This window comes from Notothenia rossii, assembly GCF_949606895.1.
Source record: "Notothenia rossii genome assembly, chromosome: 4".
NCBI lineage: Eukaryota > Metazoa > Chordata > Actinopteri > Perciformes > Nototheniidae > Notothenia > Notothenia rossii.
The window spans coordinates 4,863,018-4,880,262 of NC_136902.1; the positions used below are offsets into that span (position 1 = coordinate 4,863,018).

The 17,245-nt window shown below is 48.4% G+C and overlaps 2 protein-coding genes across 5 annotated transcripts in view; both read right to left on the reverse strand.

Annotated features, from left to right (window-relative positions):
- The window catches only part of ptpn18 (protein tyrosine phosphatase non-receptor type 18), a 94,820-nt gene that overhangs the window by 75,264 nt on the left and 2,311 nt on the right, over nucleotides 1-17,245 (reverse strand). The gene's annotated exons all lie outside the window — the stretch shown is intronic.
- On the reverse strand, nucleotides 11,848-14,226 carry LOC307037697 (zinc finger protein 862-like). Its single transcript, XM_079678754.1, has 9 exons — nucleotides 14,137-14,226; nucleotides 13,944-14,027; nucleotides 13,693-13,863; nucleotides 13,427-13,602; nucleotides 13,174-13,349; nucleotides 12,905-13,074; nucleotides 12,556-12,794; nucleotides 12,211-12,468; nucleotides 11,848-12,127 (listed from the first exon to the last, which is right to left on the reverse strand). The coding sequence occupies exons 2-9, from the start codon at nucleotides 13,981-13,983 to the stop codon at nucleotides 11,864-11,866; spliced, it is 1,494 nt and encodes a 497-aa protein (XP_079534880.1). The 5' UTR covers nucleotides 13,984-14,027; nucleotides 14,137-14,226; the 3' UTR covers nucleotides 11,848-11,863.

The window sequence follows — 17,245 nt, forward strand, 5'->3', positions numbered from 1 at the left end:
CTCATAGGCAGCCTGCCATAGGCCCCCACCCGTGGAATGAAAAAAAAATGAAAGAAAACGGTCAATTATATGTTAAAATAATCAAAAACTGAACTTTTAAAATTACATGGGAGAGGGGATCTGAAAAATTGGAGAAGGGGAAAAGTGTTCGGCGCTTCGGGACGAAGCGCCGAACACTTTTCCCCTACCCCGTTGCAAGGTACAACGGAGAGGGGAATCCAGACTTCCCCTCCTCCGTTGTAAAAAACCGTTCATGTTTTACAAGCTACCTTCTGCACGAAATCGGAAACCCGGTTTTTGAGAGGACTCAGAAAAAAAACGGCTGTGTAACTTCATGGAGGAATTCATCCGCTGTATGTGCACTTTGGCTCGGATACATTTTGTTGCCTGGAGACCCCCCAGCATGGTTCTTACCAAACTTAAAGTTTTTGAACTGGGCTCTGGAGGAAGGTAAGGGGAGTTGACAGGGGACTCAATCCGCCTCATGAGGCACTATTTTCGGATACATTTCAACACTTTTAGCCCTTTTTGATGGTTCTCCAAAAAATAACTCTGACTTTTTCAGAGTGTGGAGGAAGGTGAGGGGAGTTGACAGGGGACTTTATCCGCCTTATGGGGCACTATTCTCGGATACATTTCAACACTTTTAGCCCTTTTTGATGGTTCTCCAAAAAATAACTCTGACTTTTTCAGAGTGTGGAGGAAGGTGAGGGGAGTTGACAGGGGACTTTATCCGCCTTATGGGGCACTATTCCCGGATACATTTCAACACTTTTAGCCCTTTTTGATGGTTCTCCAAAAAATAACTCTGACTTTTTCAGAGTGTGGAGGAAGGTGAGGGGAGTTGACAGGGGACTTTATCCGCCTTATGGGGCACTATTCCCGGATACATTTCAACACTTTTAGCCCTTTTTGATGGTTCTCCAAAAAATAACTCTGACTTTTTCAGAGTGTGGAGGAAGGTGAGGGGAGTTGACAGGGGACTTTATCCGCCTTATGGGGCACTATTCCCGGATACATTTCAACACTTTTAGCCCTTTTTGATGGTTCTCCAAAAAATAACTCTGACTTTTTCAGAGTGTGGAGGAAGGTGAGGGGAGTTGACAGGGGACTTTACCCGCCTTATGGGGCACTATTCCCGGATACATTTCAACACTTTTAGCCCTTTTTGATGGTTCTCCAAAAAATAACTCTGACTTTTTCAGAGTGTGGAGGAAGGTGAGGGGAGTTGACAGGGGACTTTACCCGCCTTATGGGGCACTATTCTCGGATACATTTCAACACTTTTAGCCCTTTTTGATGGTTCTCCAAAAAATAACTCTGACTTTTTCAGAGTGTGGAGGAAGGTGAGGGGAGTTGACAGGGGACTTTACCCGCCTTATGGGGCACTATTCCCGGATACATTTCAACACTTTTAGCCCTTTTTGATGGTTCTCCAAAAAATAACTCTGACTTTTTCAGAGTGTGGAGGAAGGTGAGGGGAGTTGACAGGGGACTTTACCCGCCTTATGGGGCACTATTCTCGGATACATTTTTTCATTTTCACCCATTTTTGATGGTTCTCCAAAAAGACAAGTTAGTCTTTTTTCTTCCCCCTTCCTCTTCTGATTTCTCACTGATCGAATGGCAAACGCGACCCGCCATCGGAGGGCCTCCGCCGGCCCGGCCTCGTGCCGGTGCTCTGGCGGTCGGTTCCTCCGAACTGCGGGTTCGACTCTGATGGCCGGGAGGGACGAGGGAAACGTCGGGGGGGTCTGCTGGAGGCTCCTGCTGGAGTCTTGCGTTCACTGGGACCTGGCTCGAAAAACTCGAAACCCTGACTCCAGTGCGGTGTTGCGGCCATGCGCCTCCGGGTACCAGACTCCCCTGCCTCCTCCGTGTTGCGTGGGCTGCGTGGGGGTAACCCTGCGTGTCCGTTACCCTGCGTGTCTCTTACCTCCCAGGCCGACCGATATGAAGCGTTTCCAAGACGAACCGTCTGACTCAGGGGTCCCACCACAGGTTCCGTAGCGGGGTGGAAGTTCCACCTCCCCTCTTTGCCGCGGAATGCAAAACAAACACCTGTTTCTCTCATCCTCCACTGTGGCATAGCGGCCTTAGTCGGCTGTGGCATTCAGCAATTGGCCTTGCTCCGGGCACAGGACCCTACTTCATCAAACTACCTATTTGATCCTGCGTAACAACCACATATATGCTTGTCTGCAAAGACATTGATCGAATGGCAAACGTGACCCGCCATCGGAGGGCCTCCGCCGGCCCGGCCTCGTGCCGGTGCTCTGGCGGTCGGTTCCTCCGAACTGCGGGTTCGACTCTGATGGCCGGGAGGGACGAGGGAAACGTCGGGGGGGTCTGCTGGAGGCTCCGGGCACAGGACCCTACTTCATCAAACTACCTATTTGATCCTGCGTAACAACCACATATATGCTTGTCTGCAAAGACATTGATCGAATGGCAAACGTGACCCGCCATCGGAGGGCCTCCGCCGGCCCGGCCTCGTGCCGGTGCTCTGGCGGTCGGTTCCTCCGAACTGCGGGTTCGACTCTGATGGCCGGGAGGGACGAGGGAAACGTCGGGGGGGTCTGCTGGAGGCTCCGGGCACAGGACCCTACTTCATCAAACTACCTATTTGATCCTGCGTAACAACCACATATATGCTTGTCTGCAAAGACATTGATCGAATGGCAAACGTGACCCGCCATCGGAGGGCCTCCGCCGGCCCGGCCTCGTGCCGGTGCTCTGGCGGTCGGTTCCTCCGAACTGCGGGTTCGACTCTGATGGCCGGGAGGGACGGGGGAAACGTCGGGGGGGTCTGCTGGAGGCTCCTGCTGGAGTCTTGCGTTCACTGGGACCTGGCTCGAAAAACTCGAAACCCTGACTCCAGTGCGGTGTTGCGGCCATGCGCCTCCGGGTACCAGACTCCCCTGCCTCCTCCGTGTTGCGTGGGCTGCGTGGGGGTAACCCTGCGTGTCCGTTACCCTGCGTGTCTCTTACCTCCCAGGCCGACCGATATGAAGCGTTTCCAAGACGAACCGTCTGACTCAGGGGTCCCACCACAGGTTCCGTAGCGGGGTGGAAGTTCCACCTCCCCTCTTTGCCGCGGAATGCAAAACAAACACCTGTTTCTCTCATCCTCCACTGTGGCATAGCGGCCTTAGTCGGCTGCGGCATTCAGCAATTGGCCTTGCTCCGGGCACAGGACCCTACTTCATCAAACTACCTATTTGATCCTGCGTAACAACCACATATATGCTTGTCTGCAAAGACATTGATCGAATGGCAAACGTGACCCGCCATCGGAAGGCCTCCGCCGGCCCGGCTTCGTGCCGGTGCTCTGGCGGTCGGTTCTTCCAAACTGCGGGTTTGACTCTGCTCCTGGGAGCACATATGCTTGTCTGCAAAGAGGGACATGCCTGGTCCCACCCAGGTGTTCTTCTACGGCTAGTGTCCAGCCAGCTGCGGTATCATCAACTTTGACCCGCCATCGGAGGGCCTCCTCCCCGGGTCCAGCTTCCGGTGCTAGGCGGTCGGTTCCTCCAAACTGTGTGATTGACTCTGCTCCTGGGAGCACATATGCTTGTCTGCAAAGAGGGACATGCCTGGTCCCGCCCAGGTGTTCTTCTACGGCTAGTGTCCAGCCAGCTGCGGTATCATCAACTTTGACCCGCCATCGGAGGGCCTCCTCCCCGGGTCCAGCTTCCGGTGCTAGGCGGTCGGTTCCTCCAAACTGTGTGATTGACTCTGCTCCTGGGAGCACATATGCTTGTCTGCAAAGAGGGACATGCCTGGTCCCGCCCAGGTGTTCTTCTACGGCTAGTGTCCAGCCAGCTGCGGTATCATCAACTTTGACCCGCCATCGGAGGGCCTCCTCCCCGGGTCCAGCTTCCGGTGCTAGGCGGTCGGTTCCTCCAAACTGTGTGATTGACTCTGCTCCTGGGAGCACATATGCTTGTCTGCAAAGAGGGACATGCCTGGTCCCGCCCAGGTGTTCTTCTACGGCTAGTGTCCAGCCAGCTGCGGTATCATCAACTTTGACCCGCCATCGGAGGGCCTCCTCCCCGGGTCCAGCTTCCGGTGCTTGGCGGTCGGTTCATCCAAACTACGGGTAATCCTGGAGCGGACATAAACAAAGAATGATATTTTACAGGACATGATGGATATGTGTTTTTTCCAGGCTTTTTGGAAATAAACCAAATGTGATTTTGCAGTGCATGATATAGCTCATTTTACCCATGTGATGTTGTGCAGTACATTACTGAGCTCATTTAACGATATTGGTCTACCAGGTGAAGTGGGATGCTGCCATTTCCCAACTGGTCTCCGGAGGAATATAAGGAGAGTTGACAGGGGACTCTGCCCAGTGCTCATGAACCAAATGAGGGGTGTGTTAGAGGGGAAATGCTCTGGCTGTTTCTGCAGCCTCTGCATCTACCTTCTCTCCCCACCCCGATACCAGCGCGTGCCTGCTGTAAAAGGCAGGTGCACGGGCTCTCACTTCCACTAACTCTGAGCCTGGCTCCCGAGCAGCACGTTCTCCCCGGCAGTCCGCCAGCAGATGAAAAACACCCACCTCTCCGCCTCTTCCGAGGGACGAGGGAACCGCGCGGGGGGGTCTGCTGGAGGTTCCTGCCGGGTGCTCCGTACTGCGTTTCACCGGGACCTGGCTCGAAAAACTCGGAACTCTGACTCCAGTGCGGTGTGGCGGTCTCGCCCTGGCCGTCCACCGTGCGCCTCCGGGTACCTGACTCCCCTGCCTCCTCCGGGGGCAGGTGCGAGGGGTTCAATGCCTCCTCCCCCCGCTGCGGCGAAAGCCGGAGCGGGACGGAGCGCCCGGAGGTACTGTTACCCCCACGTTTTGTACCCAAAACTGTCTTGTGAGTTCGTGGCAGAACCATGAAACAAAAAACAATCAATGTATCGGACCCATCGCCAGTCGCGTTGGTGCGGAGGTGGGACCATTTTAACCAGGTGGTAACCCAAGTCCTCCCCTTGGTCCGTGTTCCCTGCATTGAAGCATCGGACCCATGGTTGCAATCAGCAGTTGGCTAACGCATATAAACGGAGAAACAGAAAACCATTTAAATATAATTCATTGTGTGTGTTTTTGGAAGGATGTTGACCGAATGCCCGGTGTGCAGCCTCCGCTATCTGGCTTTGAATAAGCACCTTAAGCACAAACATGCAGTGCGGAACCTGGATGAAAGAGGCATCATTCTTAAAATGGCCAGTGGTAGAATAAATGTTCGGACCAAACCCTGTCCCATCACAGGGTGTTCGTATGCTGGGAGGAAACTACACCGTCATGTAACTCGTGACCACCCTGAGTTCTCCCGAGATGAGGCACATCAGGTCATGGCAAGGCTGAAGCATAGTGTGGCCCTGCAGTTGCTCCATGACCTCCGAGAGACTAATCCCATCATTGGAATGGCTACATCATTGGATATAGACAATGAGGAGGAATACCCGGTGCACCCTCCACCCTTCTCCCCACATACCGAGTGTGACGAAGAGGACTGCATGCAGGTGAGGCTGGACAATGTGGCATTGAGGGCTCAGAAGGATGCCCTCATTGATGAGGTGAAGACCCTGCGCTCCAGGCTAAAACAGGGTCTAAAACCCAGGAAGCAGAATGCCACTGCTGCTCTGCTTGAGGAAGACGAAGAATGTATACGATTTAAGGGCGTAGCAATCCCAAGTACCCCCGACATGAACTCAGTAGCCTCCGGCAGCAATACCCCTCTCAAGACCCCGGTGAAGACTGTCATGCGGTCCATAGAAGCCTCTGCGAGTGAGACCCCCCTCAAGTCTGTGATGCGGTCCCCAGAAGCCTCCGGAAGCAAGACCCCGGTGAAGACTGTCATGCGGTCCGACAAAGCCTCCGGTAGTGAGACCCCGGTGAACACTGTCATGCGGTCCCCAGAAGCCTCCGGAAGCAAGACCCCGGTGAAGACTGTCATGCGGTCCAACAAAGCCTCCGGTAGAGAGACCCCTCTCAAGTCTGTGATGCGGTCCCCAGAAGCCTCCGGAAGCAAGACCCCAGTGAAGACTGTCATGTGGTCCCCAGAAGCCTCCGGTAGTGAGACCCCAGTGAAGACTGTCATGCGGTCCATAGAAGCCTCTGCGAGTGAGATCCCTCTCAAGTCTGTGATGCGGTCCCCAGAAGCCTCCGGAAGCAAGACCCCGATGCAGACTGTCATGCGGTCCGTAGAAGCCTCCTGTAGTGAGACCCCTGTATGCCAGAAGACCCGTGCGTCTGTCTCCAATAAGCTGAAAGCTAATCTGGCTAAGGACTGGCCCTCTTCCCAAAATCAATGGTGCACTGGGAAGGGACTGCGGAATACCATGCGTGAAATCACGTTGCCTAAAAGCATGGAGACGTACATTCAGACATACAGAGGTCATTGTGAGGGTCTTGCACCGACAGTAAAACGGAAAGAGAATTGTATGTCCAATGTCAGCCGGATAAAGAACTTCATAGTATTCATGGCCCATGGTTTTGACCGGCTGTCAGACTGGCTGTTTCTAAAAGACACAAAGAGGGTCCGTGGCTGGAGCAAGTATATTTCAGAGTCGGGCCGGACAGTCACAACATCGCTGTTGTTCCTGAAGACTGTGAACCATTTCCTGAGGTACTTGTCTGCATCAAAGCTCCGGGGGTGCAGGCTCACCCAGTCTGATATGACCCACATCATCAGAGAGGTGAAAGCCAACATTAACGATTTGAAAAAGTCTGTCACTCTCCACCAGTTTAAGGTGAAGAGGGACAAGCTGGATCGTCTGCCGAGCCAGGCGGAGCTTCTCGCCGCCATGGCGGCCGCTGAGAAGCGCATCCCTGATCTCCTTGACCTGATGGCTAGCAATCCGACCACAATCACCCAGTACCTGCTATATGGCTATCTAACCCTCCATTGGAGCCTCCTGTATGGCCACCGTCCGGGTGTGTATGCAAACATGACCAACACGGAGGTCTTTGAGGCGGACAGAAGGGGCACTGCTGAGGGCTACATCATCCACGTGCAGGATCACAAGACTGCCAAGACATTTGGTGAAGCACAGCTGGTGCTTACAATAAAGGAGTTTAGCTGGGTCATGCGGTGGATGGGGATAAAAGAGGGCTTGTCGGGTCCTCAGAATGAATTCTTCCTTTTCACATCGGGGAAGCAGGCTTCCAAGAACCTGAACGCTCACTTGAAGAGGGCTTGGGCTGATGCTGGGCTAGAAACAGCCGTCACCTTCACCATCTTGCGCACTGCCCTGGCTGACAATATCAAGCATCACCAAGATCCAGAAAGCAGGTCGATTCTGGCTAGGTTTATGTGCCACGACGTAAGCACTGCAGACCGGTTCTACGCGAATACGCCTGGAATAAAGGAGGCATTGAAGATCCGCTCCATGTTCAGGGCGGCGGCAGCAGCTGCAGCAGCATCATCATCAGAAGGAGGTCTACCACCGTCAGCTACCTCCGAAGAGGATTCAGGGGCGGAGAGCAGCGATACCTCTTCTTCAGGACCGATTGGTACTCCTGATGAGGGGAAAGGGGCCGTGGACTCAACCTTTTTTCCCCGGTGCACTGTACAAGTTAGACGGCTAATATGGCCCCAAGGCCCCTGTTAATCATGTTGTTATTATGTTTATTTTGTATACTGTTTTTGTAAAATTGGTGTGATAATTAAATAAAAAATAAAAAAAAAACATTAGTATAACCTTGAAGGTTCCCAGGGGCAAATACAGTGCCTGTCATTTTGCAGGATATAATTTAACATGTAACCTCTCCTGGAAATGGACATACTCTGTGCATTTCCAGGAGAGGTTCCATGTTAAATTATATCCTGCAATATCCTCCAAAGAAGGGGTGGTAGTGTCATGAATAAGGCCGAATATGTATGCCGATGTGCGGACGGTAAAGCACCGCAAAATCCACCCCTTTAGGGTAACCAGGGGCATGAAGTTCTGTAGGGTGTGAACATCTGGGTTTAGTCCGAGTGAGGAGTGCTCGAGCGTGGGAGGATGTGTAAGGCAGAGGAGGGTAACAAAAGGTGTGTGCAGGAGCAGGGAGAAAAGAGAAAATAAAAAGACTCAAAGTGTTCCACCTTCCAGCAGCAGCAGCAGCGGGCCCGCTCTGTCCGTGGTGCTGAACACCTGCCTGTCTATGTGGAGTACAAAAACAAACAAAGACAAACACCTTTAAGGTCACCAGGGGCGTGAGGTTCTGGTTCTGGCGGTGTGCATGGAGGGGTTTAGTCCGAGTGAGGAGTGCTCGAGCGTGGGAGGATGTGTAAGGCAGAGGAGGGGAACAAAAAAAAACGAATACAAATAAGTTAAAGTGTGAACCTCCAGCAGGGCAGGTGCTGCTGCTGCTGCTGCTGCTGCTGCTGCTGCTGCTGCTGTGAAGGAGGACGAATATTGATGCTTGTGTTCGGACGGTAAAGCACCGCAAAATCCACCCCCCCTTAAAGGTGACCAGGGGCATGAGATTCTGCAGGGTGTGAACATCTGGGTTTAGTCCGTGGGGGAGTGCTTAAGTCCGGGGGCCCGGGGTCTCACGGTGCACGAGGTTATGGAAGTGCAGCAGGGCAGGTGCTGCTGCTGCTGCTGCTGCTGCTGCTGCTGCTGCTGCTGCTGCTGTGAAGGAGGACGAATATTGATGCTTGTGTTCGGACGGTAAAGCACCGCAAAATCCACCCCCCCTTAAAGGTGACCAGGGGCATGAGATTCTGCAGGGTGTGAACATCTGGGTTTAGTCCGTGGGGGAGTGCTTAAGTCCGGGGGCCCGGGGTCTCACGGTGCACGAGGTTATGGAAGTGCCACTGTTGCCGGAGGTCCTTAGTCCGTCCTTTGGGGCTCTGTCAGGGGCTACAGAGAGGTGGTTTTCCCGGTCCCTCTCCTGGAGGTATGAAATAACCTGAGCTCCATGTGAGGGAGCCGTGCTGGAGCTGCTTAGTCCGTCCTTTGGTGGTCTTTGAGGGGCTAATGAGAGGTGTTTTCCCCGGTCTATTTGATGGAAGTCTGACACGAGCAGAGTGTGCATGCTTTGAAACTAATCCACCCACACTTAGCATGCTATTTTAGGGTATAAATCGTACCTTGTCACCATGTACTGTGCTCCCTGGGACGACGCGCCCTCCTGTGGGGACACATGAGAACTGCACTCAAATCACTTTGTGCTTTTTAAACAGTTTAACATATTTTTTTCCACATTTAAAAAACGCTTTCTGCCCTGGAAATCATTTCTAATCATTATTACCGTTATGGAGGGGCTGCAGGAACACTTTCCCCGCCTTGCAAACATTTATTCCTGGTTCAAATAATCAATTTGTTCCGCCTGCTTTGCGTCAGCACCTCTGCGGCTGTCGGATTAACACAGATGAATGCACTTTTAACACTCACGCAGCCAGAATTCCTGCTCTTTTCCTGGGTTACAAAGTGAGGTGACGCAGCCTGTCCTCTGAGTCTCCCCGCCTCTCATAGACTTATTTCTGGGTAAAAAAAGCCATGTGCTCCGCCCCCTGGATCTCTGCATGTGTGTGTGTGCCTGTGAGTCTGTGGCTACTGTCCACATGCCCGCATTAGGAGGCACTATTTTCGGATACATTTTCTCATTTTCACCACTTTTCATGTTTTTATTATGTATATTGTTATATTATTATTATTATTATTATTATTGTATATATGTATACTGTGTATACTGTTTTTGTAAAAATCATGTGATTATTAAATAAATAATAAAACATGAATATAACCTTGAAGTTTCCCAGGGGCAAATACAGTGCCAGGTGTCAGACTATTTAAACAATGTTTACCCAGGATTCCGACACCTTCCCTGGCTTGTAAAATGCGGTGATGCGCCCTGGAGGTATCAGAGTATTTTAAACAACTTTTCCCCGCCTTTCAAACACTTTTTCCTGGCTTATAGCCTGTCATTTTGCAGGATATAATTTAACATGGAACCTCTCCCAGGGGCAAATACAGTGCCAGGTGTCAGACTATTTAAACAATGTTTACCCAGGATTCCGACACCTTCCCTGGCTTGTAAAATGCGGTGATGCGCCCTGGAGGTATCAGAGTATTTTAAACAACTTTTCCCCGCCTTTCAAACACTTTTTCCTGGCTTATAGCCTGTCATTTTGCAGGATATAATTTAACATGGAACCTCTCCCAGGGGCAAATACAGTGCCAGGTGTCAGACTATTTAAACAATGTTTACCCAGGATTCCGACACCTTCCCTGGCTTGTAAAATGCGGTGATGCGCCCTGGAGGTATCAGAGTATTTTAAACAACTTTTCCCCGCCTTTCAAACACTTTTTCCTGGCTTATAGCCTGTCATTTTGCAGGATATAATTTAACATGGAACCTCTCCCAGGGGCAAATACAGTGCCAGGTGTCAGACTATTTAAACAATGTTTACCCAGGATTCCGACACCTTCCCTGGCTTGTAAAATGCGGTGATGCGCCCTGGAGGTATCAGAGTATTTTAAACAACTTTTCCCCGCCTTTCAAACACTTTTTCCTGGCTTATAGCCTGTCATTTTGCAGGATATAATTTAACATGGAACCTCTCCTGGAAATGGACATACTCTGCGCATTTCCAGGAGAGGTTCCATGTTAAATGATATCCTGCAAAATGACAGGCAACAACTCTCTTCCAGACGTTTAAAAACACTTTTCCGACTATTTTAAACAACTTTTCCCCGCCTTTCAAACACTTTTTCCTGGCTTATAGCCTGTCATTTTGCAGGATATAATTTAACATGGAACCTCTCCTGGAAATGGACATACTCTGCGCATTTCCAGGAGAGGTTCCATGTTAAATGATATCCTGCAAAATGACAGGCAACAACTCTCTTCCAGACGTTTAAAAACACTTTTCCGACTATTTTAAACAACTTTTCCCCGCCTTTCAAACACTTTTTCCTGGCTTATAGCCTGTCATTTTGCAGGATATAATTTAACATGGAACCTCTCCTGGAAATGGACATACTCTGCGCATTTCCAGGAGAGGTTCCATGTTAAATTATATCCTGCAAAATGACAGGCAACAACTCTCTTCCAGACGTTTAAAAACACTTTTCCGACTATTTTAAACAACTTTTCCCCGCCTTTCAAACACTTTTTCCTGGCTTATAGCCTGTCATTTTGCAGGATATAATTTAACATGGAACCTCTCCTGGAAATGGACATATTCTGTGCATTTCCAGGAGAGGTTACATGTTAAATGATATCCTGCAAAATGACAGGCTACAACTCTCTTCCAGACGTTTAAAAACACTTTCCCCGACCATTTAAACATTATTTATGGCTTGTAAAGTGCGGTGATGAGCCCTGACAGTATCAGACTATTTAAAGGGTTACCAGGAGCATGAGAATATCCTCCACAGAAGGGGTGGTGGTGCCGTGAATAAGGCCGAATATGGATACCGATGTGCCGACGGTAAAGCACCGCAAAATCCACCCCCTTTAGGTTAACCAGGGGCATGGAGTTCTGTAGGGTGTGAACATCTGGGTTTAGTCCGTGGGGGAGTGCTTAAGTCCGGGAGTCCGGGGACTCACGGTGTGCAAGGTTATGGAGGTGCCCATGTCAGGGACACATGCTGGAGGTCTGTGGTCCGTCCTTTGGGGGTCTTGGAGGGGCCACAGAGAGGAGATTTCCCCGGTCTCTGTCCTGGATGAGTGAAATAAACAGAGTCTCCATGTCAGGGACACATGCTGGAGGTCTCTCTCCCGAGAGTGGACGTCCATTGCCTGTAAATTGGTCTAACATTAGGTCTGTCACTTTGGCTAACCGCACCACTGTCTGTCGTCTCCCGCAAGTGGACATCCATTGCGCCTAAATAAGGTTTGAGGACCTGGAATGATATTATACATTTTTCAGTTCAAGGAAAATAAATATTGGAATGTAAAAGTAAGAAGGGATGTATTTACATCTCTGACAAATCTGGCCCACATATCTTCCCGGGGGCGCTCCAGAATTCCGTGTCCCCTCCTGATCCTCTCCTCCTCTCCGGCAATGCTAAACGCCCCAAGTCCACCTGGGTTGTCCAAGTCTTGGTGTAGGCGAGCAAGGAACGTTCCGGGGAGTGGGGTCTCGCCTGCCTCCAGAATTCTCCTCAGAGTAACAAGTGTGACTGGCACCTAAATGTGGAAAAAGACAACAATATAATAGGATGGATAATGCAAATAACTGGGAGCATCAAATGCATTTCTTTGTAATCTACCTGCTCCTTTATGTGGAGAAAGTTCACATCAACTCTCTGAAACACCTTGGACAGCATTGCAACGTGGGGCAGCACATCTGCCTGAAGGTAGAGGGCAGCCACAAAGCGGTATGTGGCACAGAAGGTGTATAGACCTTTGGCCACTGGGCACTTCCTTGTGCTCGCTTCTTCCGCCAGAGCAGCCAGCACAGCTGGAAGGTTCCTCTGGAGGTTTTGAACGGCTAGGTGCTGCGATAGCCACCTTGTATCTTTCACCTCCTAACAACAAGTAGAAACACTGGTAAGTAAAATATATGTAAATAATATGACACCACAATAGTATTATGAAAATAGGTGAAAACACACCTTGACTTTCAAGTCGTTCAGACCAAGAGTGGTAGCGGCAGCACTCAGTGTGGCTGACCTATTTGCACTATTTCGGAAGAATAGGTGCAGTTCCTGCAGGTGGTTCCTGAAGTTTGCCATATACCTGACAGCATTTGAGGCATCTTTGCATGCCAGTGCCAGTCTGTGAGCAGCACACGCTACAGAAACCAGCTTTGGAAAACTGTCTGTGAGCTGCTTTGCCACTCCATTCAGACGGCCTAAGTTTAAGAATTAAATGCAGTGTTGAGGGCGTCATTTTGTTTCCTTTAATAACAGCTGACAATACACATTTCACACAATCCATTAGATTTAACAATAAACTCCATACCCGTCATCACTGCTGCACCGTCTGTCCCGAGTCCGTAGAGCCTGTCTACCGGGAGATCCTTCTTCTGTAGTACACTCTTGATGGCAGCAACAACGCTGTCAGCTTTCCCATCTTCCAGAGTTACCAGGTCAAGGAAGTGGTTGAAAACATAACCCTCTTTATCCAGGTGTCTAAAATAAAAATGTATAGGTTTTCACACATATTAATAAATATTAAGTTTAACTAGGCCTTTATTTAAATGCACATCATTCCTTTAAAAAATACCCCACCTAACATGTAAATCCAGCTGGCGGTTTACAGATACATCTGTGGTTTCATCAACCTCTAGGCTGATTGCTTGAGATGACCTTATCTCTTCCAAAATAGGCGACTCTACTATCTCTGCAAGGATCTCCAGCATTTCATCCACTATTCTGTGTGATTGATAATTGTTTCTTTGATCCACCTGAGAAAAAGAGATCATTTAACATTTAGCTGGTTAAAGTTCTTAGTTTCACAAGCATCATTTTGTACTAGGTTTACCTTCAGCTTTTCAAAGAAATCACAACCCAAAAGCTGAGCTAAACTTAAGAGCTTAGGGTAGTTGGTGTGGTGAGCCATCTCATTCTTTACTAGCCAGTAAAGACATTTGAATCCACCTATGACGGCCTCATGCTCCATAATAACTGTGGGCTCAAAAGCCTGCATCACTGAGTAGCCTAGACCAAGGGCAAAGACATCATTCATTATATGAGCCAAACATGGTTGATAGGTTGCAGAAATTAGCTTTACATAAAAAAATGATATACCTGATGCAAGTGAGACCTGATGCTTTACACTATATTGATGAGGCTCTGAGGAGATGTGGCGCTCGATATAATCCTTGCGGAAAACAAGAATCCCAACTTCTATGAAAGCCCGTTTTAAGGGGCCTTTCTTTATTGGAGGCTTGTGTTGCCTGCAGATTCGGCAAAACATTCCTTTTTAAAAAGAAAAACGTGTTAATTCTTACAAAAAATAAGTTTTATTACAAATATGAAACATGTAATACCATTCATACCATGCTGGGTGAGGTAGAGCCAATTCTTGAACTGTGGCATTTTGAGCCAATCAGGGTTCCATCCTGAGTGGCGATGCTTGGAATCTGAAAAGAATGCATTGTTATTACTGCATTTAAATGGTAGAGTTCTCCTTGCTATTATACTTTGTCTGTGTCTGTGAATGTGATGCTTGGAACTGTGCTGCTTGTTCACCTGCACCTGCTTGTACCACACTGGGACCTGCTGCTGCTTGTACCACACTGGGACCTGCTGCTGCTTGTATCACACTGGGACCTGCTGCTGCTTGTATCACACTGGGACCTGCTGCTGCTTGTACCACACTGGGACCTGCTGCTGCTTGTATCACACTGGGACCTGCTGCTGCTTGTATCACACTGGGACCTGCTGCTGCTTGTATCACACTGGGACCTGCTGCTGCTTGTATCACACTGGGACCTGCTGCTGCTTGTATCACACTGGGACCTGCTGCTGCTTGTATCACACTGGGACCTGCTGCTGCTTGTATCACACTGGGACCTGCTGCTGCTTGTACCACACTGGGACCTGCTGCTGCTTGTATCACACTGGGACCTGCTGCTGCTTGTATCACACTGGGACCTGCTGCTGCTTGTATCACACTGGGACCTGCTGCTGCTTGTATCACACTGGGACCTGCTGCTGCTTCTACCACACTGGGACCTGCTGCCTCTCCCTCAGTACTCTGACTAGTTGTGCCAGCATCTTCACTGACCACCGGCTAGAATTGAAAACAAGCTTGAATCTAGTTTGGTCTCTGCATTGCAACTCACTGTTGACTGCAATTGTATAATTTCAGGTCAAATGAACCGACATATATCATTATTGAGACTTATACATTTATTATTGTCATTGCAAGCAAAATGCTAACATTGGCTAAGTTACCTGTGGTCTCTCCTCCTCTCCTCCTCTCTCCTCCTCTCCTCCTCTCTCCTCCTCATCCTCACGCCGTATTCTCTTAAAATATTTTTGAATACTCATATCTGAGGAGTAATGCAGGGGGAATTAACAGTCTAACCTTAGCTAAAGTTCATCTGTGTCCTTCTAACTGGCATAGCCCGAAGAGAAAACAAATTATAATCTTTTTTATATTTAATTTAGCACACGTAACTTGCACGCAGCAAAGTTGGCCTGGTTACATTAAATACACTCTTAGTTGCCACTAACTTCAAATAATTCGAATCTCCTACCAAAGTCAGAAAACAGCAACACAATAAGGAGAAAATAGTTACTTTACCTTAGTGTCCGCGTCTTCTAAATTAACGTCGTCTTCTCCGTTTCTCGTTTCCCTCCACGCGATGGCAGCACGAACAGGAGGTGTCGAGCGAGGGATCATACACTAGTTAATCGATCGCAGAGCGAACAGGGGGGGATTATTGTCCCCTAGTTCATCAACCGCAGAGCGAACAGGCACAGGAGACGTAGAGCGAGGGCTCATTGTCCATTAGTTAATCACTCGCAGATGGCGTCGCTCGCGGACGGATACAAAAAATAAAAAAAGGTCCGAAATATACTTGGGCGGGCCTTAATATACCTGGGCGGCCCGCCCAAGTATTAACATTGTGTGGGAAACACTGTATACGCTATATTTTATTAATAATACGTAGTATGTACTTTATACATCCACCTCGAGTGTTTGTCTCTGCACCGGAAATCATTTTATTTTAAAGTTCAACCGCATATTATATAAACTATATCAGCGCCACACCTGTGTAACACATGGTGCATCTTATCTGAACCATTTTTTAAGCGATTTGTAATCTATTCTTGTCGACTTGCAGCCTAAATACAAAGATAACTCCACTCTCCTACCACTGCTTGCCTCTAATGAGCCTTGGTAGAAGTAGTGTCCGAGTCATGGGGTCCAGAACTGACTGAAGACATGTGGAAAAGAGGACAGGCATGGTTTGATGTACAGGGAACTTTTTGAACCTTTCTGCAGCGATAAATAAAGAAAACAAAGAAGACATTATTAATAATAGTAATGATGGTAACAACAATAATATTAGTATAACTATTTATATAGCACTTACACAATTGCAAAGTGATTCTCACAACAAAAATAAAGAACAAAACAATATCAACAATAAAAAAAAAATATTATAGGAATGTTAAGAGACAAAGAAATGATAAACATTCTGAGAGGCCTGTGTGAGGACCCCAGGAAGAATAGCCAATGCTCATGCCAGTGCTAATGGGGATCCTAATAAAGACAATAAAGACATAAAGAGGCCGACTACAAAAGGTAGACTCAATGGCTCTTGATGACATCAATGAGCAGTCCCAATAGATGCTGTGGTATAAAAAGAAATAGGTCCAGATTTCTTCTATTTTGTGTTGGATGATTTGTTTTATTGATTGCTGATGGATGTATATATATATGTATATATGTATATATATATATATATATATATATATATATATATATAGGGTTTATTCAACAGCAGTAAACGTACACTGAACTGTAAAACAACTTACCACTATTTAGGAAAGGCTCTGATCAGGAGGGTTGACTAGTAGGACAGCAAAGAGGTGGTGTCATGTACAACCATTGGTAGATGTTACACCTGAAAGAAAGATAAGGAAATAAGACAAGACAGGAGGACAAACATCCTCTTAAGTAAAAGACCAAATCATGTCAAGCTTTAACCTGAGCCTGTTTTTTTAGTCTTTACCAAGCACTGTTGGAAAATACCTTCCAATGGCTAAATTCAAACTCAATACCATAAATAACTGAGTACCGGAGCAGCAACCATCCGGCTCGGCCTTTTGCTGCATATCATCTCCTCCCTCTCCACTGTTTCCAGTAGATCTCTACTGTCGAATAAAACTGAAATTCCCCCAAAAATCATACTAAAACAGTTAAAAACAATAAATTGCTTTTGGCATTGAAATAGATTATAATCTCACCTTTTTCCTGGATGTCAGGAAGGCCAGGAAGTTGTTCCCTTTAAGTCTGCAACCAGTCATAGGGTTTCAAATTATGCAAAGCCTGAACGATGACAAGAGCGACACGTACCCGTAACGAAATTATTCGGTACGGGCCCTTCGGTTCGGTACACGTGTGTACTGAAGTGTACCGAACGAATATAACGTTAAACGTAAAAAATTGAGAACGTGAACAACTTTTTGGAAGTAATCTCAGGTACTGCGCCGCAGCATTCAGAGTAATTTGCTCACATTGGGTTCAAGGCGTCATAGAGCGACCAAATCATTTCATTGGACGAGAGGCATACTATGAGAGCAGGGATGCGTTCAAATTAAGTCAGTAATTTGAGGAACTGTC